Source organism: Lonchura striata, chromosome 38 (genome assembly GCF_046129695.1).
Source record: "Lonchura striata isolate bLonStr1 chromosome 38, bLonStr1.mat, whole genome shotgun sequence".
Classification (NCBI taxonomy): domain Eukaryota; kingdom Metazoa; phylum Chordata; class Aves; order Passeriformes; family Estrildidae; genus Lonchura; species Lonchura striata.
In genome coordinates this window covers 1,446,042-1,462,699 of record NC_134640.1, presented here as the reverse complement: position 1 = coordinate 1,462,699, position 16,658 = coordinate 1,446,042, and the positions used below count along the sequence as shown (strand labels likewise).

The following is a 16,658-nucleotide window of genomic DNA, read 5'->3' as shown; positions in this document are numbered from 1 at the left end:
TGGGAATCACGGGGGCTGTACTGGGAGTTACTGGGACCATACTGGGAATCACTGGGGCCATACTGGGAATCACTGGGGCCATACTGGGATCATACTGGGAGTTACTGGGGCCGTCCTGGGAGTCACTGGGAGTTACTGGGGCCATACTGGGATGGACTGGGCCATACTGGGATCACACTGGGGGATACTGGGACTGTACTGGGAATCACTGGGGCCATACTGGTTCATACTGGGAGTTACAGGGACCATACTGGGAATCACTGGGATATTACTGGGAGTCACTGGGGGGATACTGGGAATCACTGGGGCAATAGTGGGAATCACTGGAATCATACTGGGATGGACTGGAGGATACTGGGACCATACTGGGAATCATTGAAGCCATACTGGGAATCACTGGGGCCATACTGGTTCATACTGGGAATCACTGGGGCCATACTGGTCCATACTGGGAATCACTGGGGCCATACTGGTCCATACTGGGAATCACTGGGATCATACTGGGAATCACTGGGGCCATACTGGTCCATACTGGGAATCACTGGGTCCATACTGGGAATCACTGGGGCCATACTGGGAATCACCAGGGCCACACTGGGATCATACTGGTTCATACTGGGAATCACCGGGGCCATACTGGCCCCGCCCCTTTCCATTGGCCCCGCCCCTTTTCCCATGGCGACGCCCTTCCCCTCCCTTGGCCCCGCCCCTTTTCCATTGGCCCCGCCCATTTCCCCAGTCCCCTCCTCCCTGGCCCCGCCCCTTTTCCCTTGGCCCCGCCCCCTTTCCCTTGGCCCCGCCCCTCCCGGAAGCAGGAACAGTGGGGTGGGGGAGGGGCGCCTTTATTGACACGGGGGGGACGCGGGAACGGCCTCACCTGGGCAGGTGAGCTCAGGTACCCCCTGGCACCCCCTGGCACCCCTCACCTGGGCAGGTGAGCTCAGGTACCCCCTGGCACCCCCCGGGTACCCCCTGGCACCCCCCAGGTACCCCCTGGTACCCCCCAGGTGCCCCTCAGGTACCCCCCGGGTACCCCCAGGTACCCCTCACCTGGGCAGGTGAGCTCAGGTACCCCCTGGCACCCCCTGGGTACCCCTCACCTGGGCAGGTGAGCTCAGGTACCCCCTGGCACCCCTCACCTGGGCAGGTGAACTCAGGTACCCCCTGGCACCCCCCAGGTACCCCCTGGTACCCCTCACCTGGGCAGGTGAGCTCAGGTACCCCCTGGCACCCCCCAGGTACCCCCTGGTACCCCTCACCTGGGCAGGTGAGCTCAGGTACCCCCAGGTAACCCCCTGGCACCCCCTAGGTACCCCCTGGAACCTGTCAGGTACCCCTCAGGTACCCCCCGGGTACCCCCAGGTACCCCTCACCTGGGCAGGTGAGCTCAGGTACCCCCAGGTAACCCCCTGGCACCCCCCAGGTGCCCCCTGGCACCCCTCACCTGCGGGCACAGGTGTGCATGGGGCGGGGCAGGGGATCCCCTGGGCCAGGAGCACCTGGGGGCTGCAGGTGGGCACCGGGCACCTGTGCAGGTGAGAGGTGGGCACCTCCAGGGGGTCTCCAGGTGGGCACCGGGCACCTGTGACGTGCCCAGGTGGACATGGGTCATCTCCAATGTGTGCCCAGGTGAGCATTGGGCACCTCCAGGTGAGATCTGGGCACCTCTGAGGTCTCCAGGTGGGCACCGGGCACCTCCAAGGTGTGCCCAGGTGGGCATGGGTCATCTCCAAGGTGTGCCCAGGTGGGCATGGGTCATCTCTGAGGTGTGTCCAGGTGGGCACCGGGCACCTGTGCCATGCCCAGGTGGGCACTGGGCAGCTCTGGGGTCTCCAGGTGGGCACCGGGCACCTCCTAGGGGGGTTCCAGGTGCACCTCGGTGGGTTCCAGGTGGGCTCCGGGCACCTCCAGGTGGACACCGCTCATGGCCAAGGCGTCCAGGTGGTCTGAGGGCACCTCGGAGGTCTCCAGGTGGGCACTGGGCACCTCCTCCATGGGCTCCAGGTGGACATTGGTCACCTCAGTGGTCTCCAGGTGGACGTCGGTCATCTGGGTGGGTTCCAGGTGGACACTGGGCAGTTCTGAGGTCTCCAGGTGGACATCAGTGACCTCTGAGGCTTCCAGCTGGACGTCGGTCACCTCAGTGGGCTCCACGTGGACATCGGTCATCTGGGTGGGTTCCAGGTGGACGTCGGTCATCTGGGTGGGTTCCAGGTGGATGCTGGGCAGTTCTGAGGTCTCCAGGTGGACATCGGTCATCTCAGTGGTCTCCAGGTGGACGTCGGTCATCTGGGTGGGTTCCAGGTGGACACTGGGCAGCTCTGAGGTCCCCAGGTGGACGTTGGTCACCTCGGTGGCCTGGAGCTGGACACCTGCACCAGCTGAAGGTGGTGGCAACACCTGGAGCTGGACGTTGGCGACACCTGAGGTCAGCGGCAGGGCCTGGAGCTGGACACTGGTGACCTCAGGTGGAGGTGGCAACACCTGGAGCTGGACACTGGTGACCTCAGGTGGAGGTGCCAACACCTGGAGCTGGAGGTTGATGGCCTCAGGTGGAGGTGGCAACACCTGGAGCTGGACATTGGTGACCTCAGGTGGTGCTGCCAACACCTGGAGCTGGAGGTTGGTGACCTCAGGTGGTGCTGCCAACACCTGGAGCTGGAGGTTGGTGACCTCAGGTGGAGGTGCCAACACCTGGAGCTGGAGGTTGGTGACCTCAGGTGGTGCTGCCAGCACCTGGAGCTGGAGGTTGGTGCCACCTGGGGGTGGTGGCAGCACCTGGAGCTGGAGGTTGGTCACCTCCGAGGCCACGGGGAGCACCTGGAGCTGCAGCCCTGTCCCACCTAAACCTGTGACACCTGTGACACCTGTGACACCTACACCTGTGACACCTGTGACACCAGTCCCACCTAAACCCATCACACCTGTCCCACCTAAACCTGTCCCACCTGTCCCACCGGTCACACCCATCCCACCTGTCCCACCTGTGACACCTAAACCTGTCACACCTGTGACACCTGTCCCACCAGTCACACCCATCCCACCTGTCCCCTCCTGGTCCCGCACCTGGACATTGGTGACCTCTGGGGCCACTGGTAGTACCTGGAGCTGGACACCTGTGACAGCTCCACTTGTGACACCTGTGACAGGTAGACGTGTGACACCTGTCACACCTCCACCTGCCACACCTGTCACACCTCCACCTGTCACACCTGTGACAGCTCCACCTGTGACACCTGTCACACCTGTGACAGGTACACCTGTGATACCTGTGAGACCTCCACCTGTCACACCTGTAAGCCCTGTCAAACCTCCACCTGTGACACTTGTGACACCTCTGACACCTCCACCACTTCCACCTGTCACACCTCCACCTGTCACACCTGTAACCCCAGTCACACCTGTCACACCCGTTGTACCTGTGACACCTGTGAGGCCTATACCTGTCACACCTGTAAGCCCTGCCACACCTCCACCTGTCACACCTGTAAGCCCTGCCACACCTGTCACACCTCCAGCTGGCACACCTGTCACACCCGTAACCCCTGTCACACCTGTGACAGGTACACAGGTGATACCTGTGAGATCTCCACCTGTCACACCTGTAAGCCCTGTCACTCCTACTCCTGTCACACCTCCACCTGTCACACCCACACCCGTCACAACTGTCCCACCCAGACCCGTCACACCTGTCCCACCCGCCACACCTGTCCCACCCACACCTGTCACACCTGTAAGACCTGTCACACCTGTCCCACCTGCCACACCTGTCCCACCCACACTCGCCACACCTGTCCCACCCACACCTGCTACACCTGTCACACCCACACCTGTCACACCTGTAAGCCCTGTCACTCCTACTCCTGTCACTCCTACTCCTGTCACACCTGTCCCACCCACACCTGTCCCACCTACTCCTGTCACACCTGTCCCACCCAGACCCATCACACCTGTCACACCCACCACACCTGTCCCACCCACACCTGCCACACCTGCCAGACCTGTAAGACCTGTCACACCTGTCCCACCCACACCTGTCCCACCTACTCCTGTCACACCTGTCCCACCCAGACCCATCACACCTGTCCCACCCGTCCCACCCACACCCGCCCCCTCACCCCCCTCCCTCCCTCCTCCAGCGGCGAGCAGCATCCCCCGCCAGCCGCGCTGCCCCACCTGCGCCAGGTGCGCCGGGGCGGGGCCGGGCAGCATCACCATCACCAGCACCTGCCCGGGCGCGGGGCCCAGCAGCCGGCCGGCCGCGGGCGGGGCCGCAGGTGCGCGGCCGTGCGTGCGCAGGTGCCGCCGCAGGTAGGCGGCGGCGGCGAAGGCCTTGGGGCAGGCGGGGCAGCGGAAGGGCCGCGCCGCCGAGTGCGTGCGGCGGTGCAGCCGCAGGTTGGAGGAGTGCGTGAAGCCCTTCCCGCAGGTGCCGCAGGCGTACGGCCGCTCGCCCGTGTGCACGCGCAGGTGCTGCCGCAGGTTGGCCGCCTGCGCGAAGCCCTTGCCGCAGGTGCCGCAGGCGTGCGGGCGCTCGCCCGTGTGCGTGCGGCGGTGCCGCCGCAGGCTGGACGAGTTCGGGAAGGCCTTGGGGCAGGCGGGGCAGCGGTAGGGCCGCTCGCCCGAGTGCTGCCGCAGGTGGTACTGGTAATGCGACGCCCACTTGAAGGCGAGGCCGCACTGGGCGCACCTGAAGGCGCGCAGCCCGGTGTGCACGCGCAGGTGCGCCCGCAGCAGCGAGGAGCGCTTGAAGGCCTTGCCGCAGGTGCCGCAGGCGTGGGGCCGCTCGCCCGTGTGGTCGCGCAGGTGGTAGCGCAGCCCCGAGGATCCCTTGAAGGCCTTGCCGCACTCGCCGCACCGGTACGGCCGCTCGGGCGGGGACGGCGCCGCGGCTTCGCCCGGCGGCGGCGCGGACAGGTGAGGCGCGGCGGCGGCGGCGCGGCCGGGCCGCTCGTGGCCGGGCGGGTGTCGCGCCGGCCCCGCGGCGTCCTCGAAGGTCTCCCCGCAGGTGAGGCAGCGCTGCGGCGGGGCCGGCGGCGCCTCCCGCCCGGCGCAGGTGAGCTCCGGCGGCCGCCGGAGCGGCTCAGGTGCGGCGGCGTCGGCGTGGCCGGGCAGGTGTCGGCGCGGGCGGGCGGGGCAGGGCGCGGCGCCATCGGCGGGGCCGTGCGTGCGGCGGTGCAGCCGCAGGTTGGAGGAGTGCGTGAAGCCCTTCCCGCAGGCGTCGCAGGCGTACGGCCGCTCGCCCGTGTGCACCCGCAGGTGCTGGCGCAGGTTGGCCACCTGCGCGAAGCCCTTGCCGCAGGTGCCGCAGGCGTGCGGGCGCTCGCCCGTGTGCGTGCGGCGGTGCCGCCGCAGGCTGGACGAGTTCGGGAAGGCCTTGGGGCAGGCGGGGCAGCGGTAGGGCCGCTCGCCCGAGTGCTGCCGCAGGTGGTACTGGTAATGCGACGCCCACTTGAAGGCGAGGCCGCACTGGGCGCACCTGAAGGCGCGCAGCCCCGTGTGCACGCGCAGGTGCGCCCGCAGCAGCGAGGAGCGCTTGAAGGCCTTGCCGCAGGTGCCGCAGGCGTGGGGCCGCTCGCCCGTGTGGCCCCGCAGGTGGTAGAGGAGGGCGGAGGAGCCCTTGAAGGCCTTGGGGCACTCGGGGCACCTGTAGGGCCGCTCGCCCGTGTGGCTGCGCAGGTGATGCGCCAGGCGCGAGGACCAGCGGAACGACTTGCCGCACTCCCGGCAGGTGAAGGGATGCTCGGGGGCGCCCGCGGGGGGCGCCGCGCCCGCCATGGCCGCACCTGAGGGGGACACGGCCGCAGGTGAGAGCCCACACCTGAGGGGGACACGGCCACAGGTGAGAGCCCGCACCTGAGGGGGACACAGCCACAGGTGAGAGCCCGCACCTGAGGGGGACACGGCCGCAGGTGAGAGCCCGCACCTGAGGGGTACACGGCCGCAGGTGAGAGCCCGCACCTGAGCTCACAGCCTGACTCAGGGGAGAGCCTGGACCTGAAACACAGCGGGCAGGTGAGAGCCCAAACCTGGCACAGGTCAGAGCCCAAACCTGGCACAGGTGAGAGCCCAGACCTGGCACAGGTGACAGCCCAAACCTGACACAGGTCAGAGCCCAAACCTGGCACAGGTGAGAGCCCAGACCCAAAACATGGGGCCAGGTGAGACCCCAGCCCAACACTGGGGGGGACAGAAGGGACCCCAAACCCCTCCCAAGTGTGCACGTGGGACCCCAAACCCCTCCCAGGTGTGCAGGTGAGACCCCAAACCCCATCCAGGTGTACAGGTGGGACCCCAAACCCCACCCCAGGTGTGCAGGTGAGACCCCAAACCCACCCCAGGTGTGCAGGTGGGACCCCAAACCCCTCCCAGGTGTGCAGGTGAGACCCCAAACCCCATCCAGGTGTGCAGGTGGGACCCCAAACCCCTCCCAGGTGTGCAGGTGGAACCCCAAACCCCACGCCAGGTGTGCAGGTGAGACCCCAAACCCACCCCAGGGGGCGTGGCCGAACAGGGGGCGTGGCTTGGCCGCACTAAGCCCCGCCCCTCCGTTGAGGCCACGCCCCTTTTCTCAGCCCCTCTGGCCCCGCCCCCTCCCGGCCCGCCCCGCGCAGGCGCCGCCGCCGCGGCCCCGCCACTTCCTCCTCCTCCTCCTCCTCCTCCTCCTCCTCCTCCTCCTCGTCCTGCCCCGCTCCTCGCTCACCTGCCGGGCTCGCGGGGGCTCCGCCGGGGCCGGAAGCGGGAGAAAACCGGGCCAGAAGCGGGGTAGAACCGGGCCGGATCCGGGCCCGGCGCCGCGCAGCGCCCGGGCCGCGCCGCCTCGCGAGGCCACGCCCCCTCCGCCCCACCGGGCCACGCCCCCTCCGCGTTCCCGCCTTCGCCGCCGCCAATCAGGGCGCGAGGCATCGGGGAAGGCCACGCCCACTCTCTCCCCCCGGAAGTGCGCGCGGTGCGCGCTGGGTAATGTAGTCCCGAGCCCGCCGCTGTTCTAGCGGCCCTTACTGGGTGGTACTGGGTGGTACTGGTTTGTACTGGTTTGTACTGGGTTATACTGGTTTGTACTGGGCTGTACTGGTTTGTACTGGGTTTTACTGGGTTTACTGGTTTGTACTGGGTTACACTGGGTTCTACTGGGTTGTATTGGTTTGTACTGGGTTATACTGAGTCGTATTGGTTTGTACTGGGTTTACTGGTTTGTACTGGGTTTACTGGTTTGTACTGGTTTGTACTGAGTTTTACTGGGTTATACTGGTTTGTACTGAGTTTTACTGGGTTATACTGGTTTGTACTGGGCTGTACTGGGTTAACTGGTTTGTACTGGATTGTACTAGGTTATACTGGTTTGTACTGGGCTGTACTGGTTTATACTGGTTTATACTGGTCCGGACTGGTTTTCGCCACTGTCGGCGCTCGCTGAGCCCGGGCCCGGCAGGGGCTAACCCGGGGGGGGGGCAAAATTCCCCAAAAATCTCCAAATTCCCAAATTTCCCAATTCCCCCCCAAGACCCTCCCAAAATCCCCGCCCAGGGACCCCCAAAATCCACAAATCCCCCCCAAATTCTCCAAATTCCCCAAAATCCCCCCCAAATTCCCCAAAATTCCCAAAATTCCTCCCGGGCCCCCCCAAATTCACCCCGAAACCCCCCAGGACTCCTCAAATCCACCCCAAATTTCCCACCAGGGACCCCCAAAATCCCCAAATTCTTCCAAAATTCCCCAAATTGACAGGTGGGACAGGTGTGACACAGGTGTGATGTGACAGGTGTGACAGGTAAGGACAGCTGTCCCAGGTGTGTCCCAAGTGTGTCCCAGGTGTTTTCCAGGTGTCTCAGGTGTGTCCCAGGTGTGACACACCTGACGCCAGGTGTGTCCCAGGTGTGTCCCAGGTGTGTCTCAGGTGTGTCCCGGGTGTGTCCCGGGTGTGTCCCAGGTGTGTCTCAGGTGTGTCCCGGGTGTGTCCCGGGTGTGTCCCAGGTGATGCCAGGTGTGTCCCAGGTGTGTCCCAGGTGTGTCCCAGGTGTGTCCCAGGTGATGCCAGGTGTGTCCCAGGTGTGTCCCAGGTGTGTCCCAGGTGTGTCCCAGGTGTGTCCCAGGTGTCTCAGGTGTGTCCCAGGTGTGTCCCAGGTGTGTCCTGGGTGTGTCCCGGGTGTGTCCCAGGTGTCTCAGGTGTGTCCCAGGTGTGTCCCAGGTGTGTCCTGGGTGTGTCCCGGGTGTGTCCCAGGCATCTCAGGTGTGTCCCAGGTGTGTCTCAGGTGTGTCCCAGGTGTATCCCAGGTGATGCCAGGTGTTTCCCAGGTGTGTCCCAGGTGTGTCCCAGGTGTGTCCCAGGTGATGCCAGGTGTGTCCCAGGTGTGTCCTGGGTGTGTCCCAGGTGTCTCAGGTGTGTCCCAGGTGTTTCCCAGGTGATCCCAGGTGTGTCCCAGGTGTCTCAGGTGTGTCCCAGGTGTGTCCCCAGCTCACCTGGACGCCTCGAGGGCCCTGGTGCCGTTCACCTGCCCAGGACGGCCTCACCTGGCGAGGCCGAGGAGCTGCAGCTGATGGACGGCGTCCCCTGAGCTCACCTGGTGGAGATCACCTGGAGCTCACCTGGGGGCTGGAACTCACCTGGAATCCTCACCTGGAGCTCACCTGGAACCTGGAACTCACCTGGTGGAGCTCACCTGGAGCCCCTCACCTGGTGGCGCTGTCCTGGCACCTGGAACCTCTCACCTGAACGTCTCACCTGGAATCCTCACCTGGAACCGCACCTGAACCTCACCTGGAATCCTCACCTGGAATCCTCACCTGAAACTCACCTGAACCTCACCTGGAATCCTCACCTGGAATCCTCACCTGAAACTCACCTGAACCTCACCTGGAATCTTCACCTGAACCTCACCTGGCCACCCTCACCTGGAATCCTCACCTGGAACCTCCCACCTGAACCTCACCTGGAATTCTCATCTGGAATTCTCACCTGGAATTCTCACCTGGAATCCTCACCTGGCCCCTCCCCCCCCGGCAGCCTCCGCGGGGCTCAGGTGTCCCCGCACACCTGGGCAGGTGAATAAATTAAAAATGGCGCCTGCAGCCTCCAGGTGTGAATTCTGCTGTCCCCGCCAGGTCTGGATTTTGGGAGGCCCCGCCCCCAGGTGTGAATTTTGGGAGGCCCCGCCCCCCAGGTGTGAATTTTGGGAGGCCCCGCCCCTCAGGTGTGAATTTTGGGAGGCCCCGCCCCCCAGGTGTGAATTTTGGGGTCTCCCCCTGCCCCACCTGTCTGGTGACTCCGCCCCCGAAGCTCCAGGTGTGCCTCAGGTGAGAGCGGCTGACGTCATCAATTAGCGACCCATCAATTAACGATCAATTAACGACCCATCAATTAATGATCCTTTAATGAGCGATCCAGCAATTAACAATCCTTTAACGAAACGATCCGGGTGTGCCCCGCCCCCAGCGCTACAGGTACCGCCCGGAAAGGTGGGACAGGTGAGCCCAGGTGTGCCCCAGGTGTGTTCAGGTGTGCCCCAGGTGAGCTCAGGTGTGTTCAGGTGTGCCTCAGGTAAGCTCAGGTGTGTTCAGGTGTGCCCCAGGTGTGCCCCAGGTGTGTTCAGGTGTGCCCCAGGTGAGCTCAGGTGTGTTCAGGTGTGCCTCAGGTAAGCTCAGGTGTGTTCAGGTGTGCCCCAGGTGTGCCCCAGGTGTGTTCAGGTGTGCCCCAGGTGTGCCCCAGGTGTGTTCAGGTGAGCCCCAGGTGAGCTCAGGTGTGCCCCAGGTGTGTTCAGATGAGCTCAGGTGTGCCCCAGGCGTGCTCAGGTGTGTTCAGCTGTGCCCCAGGTGTGCTCAGGTGTGCCCCAGGTCTGTTCAGATGAGCTCAGGTGTGCCCCAAGTGTGCCCCAGGTGTCTTCAGGTGTGCCCTGGGTGAGCCCAGGTGTGTTCAGGTGAGCTCAGATGTACCCCAGGTGTGCCCCACATGTGCCCCAGATGAGCTCAGGTGTGCCCCCAGTGAGCCCAGGTGCGCCCCAGGTGAGCTCAGGTGAGCCCAGGGGTGCTCAGGTGCACCCCAGGTGTGTTCAGGTGAGCCCAGGTGTGCCCCCAGTGAGCCCAGGTGTGCCCCAGGTGTGCTCAGGTGTGTTCAGGTGTGCCCCCGGTGAGCCCAGGTGTGCTCAGGTGTGCCCCAGGTGAGCTCAGGTGTGCTCAGGTGAGCTGTCCCTGCCCCATTGTCCAAGAGGGAAAGGCCCCGCCCCATCCAGGTGTGCACACACCTCACCCAGGTGTGCACCTGCCCCATCCAGGTGTGCACACACCTCACCCAGGTGTGCACCTGCCCCATCCAGGTGTGCACACACCTCACCCAGGTGTGCACCCGCCCCATCCAGGTGTGCACACACCTCACCCAGGTGTGTACCTGCCCCATCCAGGTGTGCACACACCTCACCCAGGTGTGCACCCGCCCCATCCAGGTGTGCACACACCTCACCCAGGTGTGCACCTGCAGCTCCCCAAACCCACCCCAGTCCATGCTGGGCTCAGGTGAGCACCCAGCTGAGAGCCCAGGTGGGAGCTCAGGTGTCACTGCTGCAGTTTTGGGTTCCACAGGAGCTTCTTGGGTTCCACACCTGTCCAGGTGTGCAGGTCTGGGGTTCCCTCACCTGTCCAGGTGTGCAGGTCTGGGATTCCCCCACCTGAGGATCAGGTGTCACTGTCCAGGTGTTGCTGCTGCACCTTTTTGGGGTCCAAACTCCGTTTTTGGGTTCCACACCTGTCCGGGCTCACAGGTACCGAGTCCTTTCACCTGGGGCTTCACCCACGGGGCTCAGGTGAAGCCGCTGCACCTTTTTGGAGCCCACACCTGTCCAGGTGTGCAGTTCTGGAGTTCTCACACCTGGGGCTCAGGTGTTACAGTCCAGGTGTTGATGCTGCAGTTTTGGATTCCTCACCTGTCCAGGTGTGTGGTTCTGGAGTTCTCACACCTGCGGCTCAGGTGTCACTGTCCAGGTGTTGCTGCTGCACCTTTTTGGGGTCCAAACTCCATTTTTGGGGTCCACACCTGTCTGGGCTCACATGTACCAAGTCCTTTCACCTGGGGCTCAGGTGATGCAGTCCAGGTGTTGCTGCTGCACCTTCCCGGGTTCCATAGAAGGTTTCTGGGGCTCTCACCTGTCCAGGCTCACAGTCACCGAGTCCCCTCACCTGCAGCTCAGGTGTTGCCCCTTCCCGGGTTCCACAGAAGGTTTCTGGGTCTCTCACCTGCCGGAGCCGCCCCCTCACCTGCGGCTCAGGTGCGTCGGTGCACGCGCTGGTGCTGCAGCAGGTTGGAGGGGTGCGCGAAGCCCTTGGCGCACACGCCGCACTTGTAGGGCGTCTCGCCCGTGTGCACCTTCTCGTGCACGGCCAGGTAGGCCAGGTCCTTGAAGAGCTTGTGGCAGTGGGCGCAGCGGTGCGGCCTCACCTGCCCAGGTGTGCGGTTCTGGGGTTCCCTCACCTGGGGCTCATCCATGCAGTTCAGGTGTCACTGTCCAGGTGTTCCTGCTGCAGTTTTGGAGCCCACACCTGTCCAGGTGTGAAGTCTTGGAGTCCCTTGTCCTGCGGCTCAGGTGTCACTGTCCAGGTGTTGCTGCTGCTCCTTTTTGGGGTCCAAACTCCATTTTTGGGGTCCACACCTGTCCAGGCTCACATGTACAGAGTCCCTTCACCTGAGACTCCGGTGTCACAGTCCAGGTGTTGCTGCTGCACCTTTTTGGGTTCCACAGAAGATTTTTGGGGCTCACACCTGTGCATGGTCACAGATCTGGGGTTCCATCACCTGCGGCTCAGGTGATGCAGTCCAGGTGTTGCTGCTGCACCTTTCTGTGTTCTACTGAAGATTTTTGGGGTCCACACCTGTCTGGGCTCACAGGTACCGAGTCCTTTCACCTGGGGCTCAGGTGATGCAGTCCAGGTGTTGCTGCTGCACCTTCCCGGGTTCCATAGAAGGTTTCTGGGGCTCTCACCTGTCCAGGCTCACAGTCACAGAGTCCCCTCACCTGCAGCTCAGGTGTTGCCCCTTCCCGGGTTCCCTAGAAGGTTTCTGGGTCTCTCACCTGCCGGAGCCGCCCCCTCACCTGCGGCTCAGGTGCGTCGGTGCACGCGCTGGTGCTGCAGCAGGTTGGAGGGGTGCGCGAAGCCCTTGGCGCACACGCCGCACTTGTAGGGCGTCTCGCCCGTGTGCACCTTCTCGTGCACGGCCAGGTAGGCCAGGTCCTTGAAGAGCTTGTGGCAGTGGGCGCAGCGGTGCGGCCGCGCCGCGCTGTGCACGCGGCGGTGCTGCAGCAGCAGCGAGGGCCGGGCGAACGCCTTGCCGCACGCCTCGCAGCCGTAGGGCCGCTCGCCCGTGTGCGCCCGCCGGTGGACGGCCAGGTAGGAGGACTGCTTGAAGGCCTTGCCGCAGGTGCGGCAGGCGAAGGGCCGCTCGCCCGTGTGCACGCGCTCGTGCGAGGCCAGCGCGTTGCTCTGCTTGAAGGCCTTGCCGCAGAGCGCGCAGCGGAAGGGGCGGTCGCCCGTGTGCACGCGCTCGTGCACCTTCAGCGAGTGGCCGTAGGCGAAGCGCTTCCCGCAGACGCCGCAGGCGTGCCGCTCCTCCCGGCAGCCGCGCCGCCGGTGCAGCAGCAGCGCCGCCGCCGCCGGGAAGTCCTTGCCGCACTCGCCGCACCTGAAGGGCTCCTCGGCCGCCAGGTGGGTCAGGGCGTGGCGGCGCCGCTCGTAGGGCGTCTTGAAGGCTTTGGCGCAGCCGGCGCAGGCGAAGGGGCGCTCGCCGCTGTGGATGCGGCGGTGCTCCTGCAGGTTGGAGGAGCGCTTGAAGCGCTTGCCGCAGAGCTCGCAGCCGTGCGGCCGCTCCTCGCTGTGCACCAGCCCGTGGCTCTTGAAGTCCGAGTGGCGCTTGAAGGTGGCGCGGCACACCTGGCAGGCGAAGGGCCGCGCCTCCGTGTGCACCACCTGGTGGCTCAGCAGCTCCCAGGTGCGCTTGAAGCCCTTGTGGCACACGGGGCACTGGAAGGGCTTCTCGGCCACGATCACCTGGCGGATCTCCAGGTGAGACGGGCCCTCCTCCTCCTCCTCCTCCTCCTCCTCCTCCTGCCCAGGTGCGCCTTGGCGCCGTTCCTCGTCCTCCTCGCCTGAGCGCCCGCCCAGCACCAGCTTGGCGGTGGAGTAGACGCCGCGCTCGTCGATGAGCTGCACGAAGGCGCCCGGCTCAGGTGAGGCGGGCGCACCTGGGGGCACCCGCGGGCGCTGGTGAGGGCGGGGCCGGCGCCGCTGGGAGGGGTCGGCCGGGGAGCGGCGCACCTGGACGGGCGCACCTGGCTCGGGGCCCGAGGCGGCGGTGGCTGGGCCCTCACCTGCGTCTTCATCATCTTGATCTTCATCATCACCTGCGTCTTCATCACCTGGATCTTCACCATCACCTGGATCCTCCTCACCTGCGTCTTCATCACCTGGGTCTTCACCATCACCTGGATCCTCCTCACCTGGATCTTCACCATCACCTGGATCCTCCTCACCTGGATCTTCATCATCACTTGGGCCCTCCTCACCTGTGTCTTCATCACCTGGGTCCTCCTCACCTGCATCTTCATCACCTAGGTCTTCATCATCACCTGCGTCTTCATCATCTGGGTCCTCCTCACCTGCGTCTTCATCACTTGGGTCTTCACCATCACCTTGGTCTTCATCACCTAGATCTTCATCATCACCTGGGTCTTCACCATCACCTGGGTCTTCCTCCTCACCTGCTTCTTCACCTGTTCCTTCCTCACCTGGCTGCTCCTCCTCCTCCTCGGACAGGTGAGGGATCAGCCGGCCCCGCAGCCCCTCCATGGCCACACCTGGAAAAGTTGGAATGGGACAGGTGGGACAGGCGAGGGACAGGTGGGACAGGTGAGGGACAGGTGAGGGACAGGTGAGGGACAGGTGAGGGACAGGTGAGGGACAGGTGGGACAGGTGGGACAGGTGGGACAGGTGAGGGACAGGTGGGACAGGTGAGGAACTGGGAACTCCCTTGGGAAATCCCGTGAGCCGAATTTGGGATCCCTCGGGAATTCCCAGGGATGGATTTGGGATCCCCTCGGGAATTCCCTGGGCTGGATTTGGGGATCCCACCCCCCCAGATTTGGGGATCCCCTCGGGAATTCCCTGAGAGGAATTTTGGGATCCTTTCGGGAATTCCCTGAGTGGGATTTGGGATCCCTCGGGAATTCCCTGAGTGGGATTTGGGATCCCTCGGGAATTCCCTGGGAGGAATTTTGGGATCCCCTCGAGGGCCCCCCGGGCGGAGTCGGGGGATCCGAACAATCCTGGGAACGACCAAAAAAAATTTGGGAATTCCAGAGAATTGGAGCAGTTCAAAAATCCCAAAAATCATCCGGGATCCCAAAATTCCGGGATCCCAATTCCAAAATCATCCGGGATCCCAAAATCTGGGAGCGAAATTTGGGGAATTCCAACGGCTCCGAGGAGCCCCAAAATCCCAAAACGCGGGACTGGAATTTTGGGAATTCTGGTGCCACTGAGGACGCCCCAAATCCCAAAATCCAGAATTGGAATTTTGGGAATTCCAGCACCATGGAGGCCCAAAATCCCAAAATTTGGGACCAGAATTCTGGGAATTTCGATCCCAAAATCCAGGATTGGGGATCCCAAAATCCAGGATTGGAATTTTGGGAATTCTGGTGCCACTGAAAAGGCCCCAAAATCCCAAAATCTGGGAGTGGAACACCAGAATTCTGATGGCTCCAAGGAGGCCCCAAAATTTGGGATTTGGGATTACCCGGGGTGGAATTTGGGATTTGGGAATTCCCTGAGAGGGAATTTGGGATCCCCAAAATTCGGGATTTGGGATCCCCCAAAATTCAGGATTTGGGATCCCCAAAATTCGGGATTTGAGACTCCAAAATTTGGGATTTGGGACCCCCAAAATTCGGGATTTTGAACCACAAAATTCGGGATTTGAGACTCCAAAATTTGGGATTTGGGATTCCCAAAATTCGGGATTTTGAACCACAAAATTTGGGATTTGAGACTCCAAAATTTGGGATTTTGGATTCCCAAAATTCGGGATTTGGGACCCCAAAAACTTTGGGATTTGGGATCCCCCAAATTTGTGATTTGGGATCTCTCAAAATTCATTATTTGGGATCTCAAAATTCGGGATTTGAGAACTCCAAAATTTGGGATTTGGGATCCCCCAAAATTCGAGATTTTGAACCCCAAAATTCAGGATTTGGAACCTGAAAATCCGGGATTTGGGACCCCCAAAATTAGGGATTTGGGATCCCAAAAATTCGAGATTTTGAACCCCAAAATTCAGAATTTGGGATCCCCAAAATTTGGGATTTGAGATCTCCCAAAATTCAGCTTTTGGATCTCCAAAATTTGGAATTCCGGATCTCCAAGATTTGGGATTTGGGACCCCCAAAATTCAGGATTTGGGACAAAAATTCGGGATTTGGGACCCCCCCCCCCAAAATTTAAGAATTCGGACCCCCAAAATTTAGGTTTTCTCCTCAAAGTTCAGGATTTGGGATCCCAGTCCATCCCAGTTTATCCCAGTCCATCCCAGTTTATCCCAGTCCATCCCAGTCCATCCCAGTTTGTCCCAGTCCATCCCAGTTTATCCCAGTCCATCCCAGTCCATCCCAGTCCATCCCAGTTTATCCCAGTCCATCCCAGTCCATCCCAGTTTATCCCAGTCCATCCCAGTCCATCCCAGTCCATCCCAGTCCATCCCAGTTTATCCCAGTCCATCCCAGTCCATCCCAGTCCATCCCAGTCCCATCCCAGTTTATCCCAGTCCATCCCAGTCCATCCCAGTCCATCCCAGTCCATCCCAGTTTATCCCAGTCCATCCCAGTCCATCCCAGTTTATCCCAGTCCATCCCAGTCCATCCCAGTCCATCCCAGTTTATCCCAGTCCATCCCAGTCCATCCCAGTCCATCCCAGTCCCATCCCAGTTTATCCCAGTCCATCCCAGTCCATCCCAGTTTATCCCAGTCCATCCCAGTTTATCCCAGTCCATCCCAGTTTATCCCAGTCCATCCCAGTCCATCCCAGTTTATCCCAGTCCATCCCAGTTTATCCCAGTCCATCCCAGTTTATCCCAGTCCATCCCGTTCCTCACCCGCCGCCCCCGGAGCCGCTTCCGGCCGCGCTCGCGCGCGATGACGTCACCGCGGGAAGGGGCGGGGCCAGGGCGGGAACGGGAGGGACCGGGAGAAACTGGGATAAACTGGGACAAACTGGGATAAACTGGGATGGACTGGGATGGGACTGGGATGGACTGGGAGGGACTGGGATGGACTGGGATGGACTGGGATGGACTGGGATAAACTGGGACAAACTGGGATGGACTGGGATGGACTGGGATAAACTGGGACAAACTGGGATGGACTGGGATGGACTGGGATGGACTGGGATAAACTGGGATGGACTGGGATGGACTGGGATGGACTGGGATAAACTGGGATGGACTGGGATGGACTGGGATGGACTGGGATAAACTGGGATAAACTGGGATGGACTGGGATAAACTGGGATGGACTGGGATGGACTGGGATGGACTGGGACAAACTGGGATGGACTGGGATGGACTGGGATGGACTGGGACAAACTGGGATGGACTGGGATGGACTGGGATGGACTGGGATGGACTGG

At 62.5% G+C, this 16,658-nt stretch overlaps 2 protein-coding genes across 3 annotated transcripts; both read right to left on the bottom strand.

Annotated features, from left to right (window-relative positions):
• Positions 1-1,720: 1,720 nt before the first annotated feature.
• LOC144248126 (uncharacterized) lies at positions 1,721-5,775 on the bottom strand. Its single transcript, XM_077789819.1, has one exon. It carries the CDS (start codon positions 5,773-5,775, stop codon positions 1,855-1,857), a length of 3,921 nt encoding a protein of 1,306 aa, XP_077645945.1. The 3' UTR covers positions 1,721-1,854.
• A 4,558-nt stretch (positions 5,776-10,333) lies between these two features.
• LOC110481916 (uncharacterized) lies at positions 10,334-16,232 on the bottom strand. 2 transcript variants are annotated; one of them, XM_077789854.1, is made up of 3 exons: positions 16,126-16,232; positions 13,509-13,832; positions 10,334-13,475 (listed from the first exon to the last, which is right to left on the bottom strand). In XM_077789854.1, exons 2-3 carry the CDS (start codon positions 13,822-13,824, stop codon positions 12,082-12,084), a joined length of 1,710 nt encoding a protein of 569 aa, XP_077645980.1. In that variant the 5' UTR covers positions 13,825-13,832; positions 16,126-16,232; the 3' UTR covers positions 10,334-12,081. The 2 variants fall into 2 exon arrangements, with proteins under 2 accessions (XP_077645980.1, XP_021406462.2); XM_021550787.3 differs by having other exon boundaries at positions 10,334-13,832; positions 16,126-16,229.
• Between the last annotated feature and the right edge of the window lie 426 nt (positions 16,233-16,658).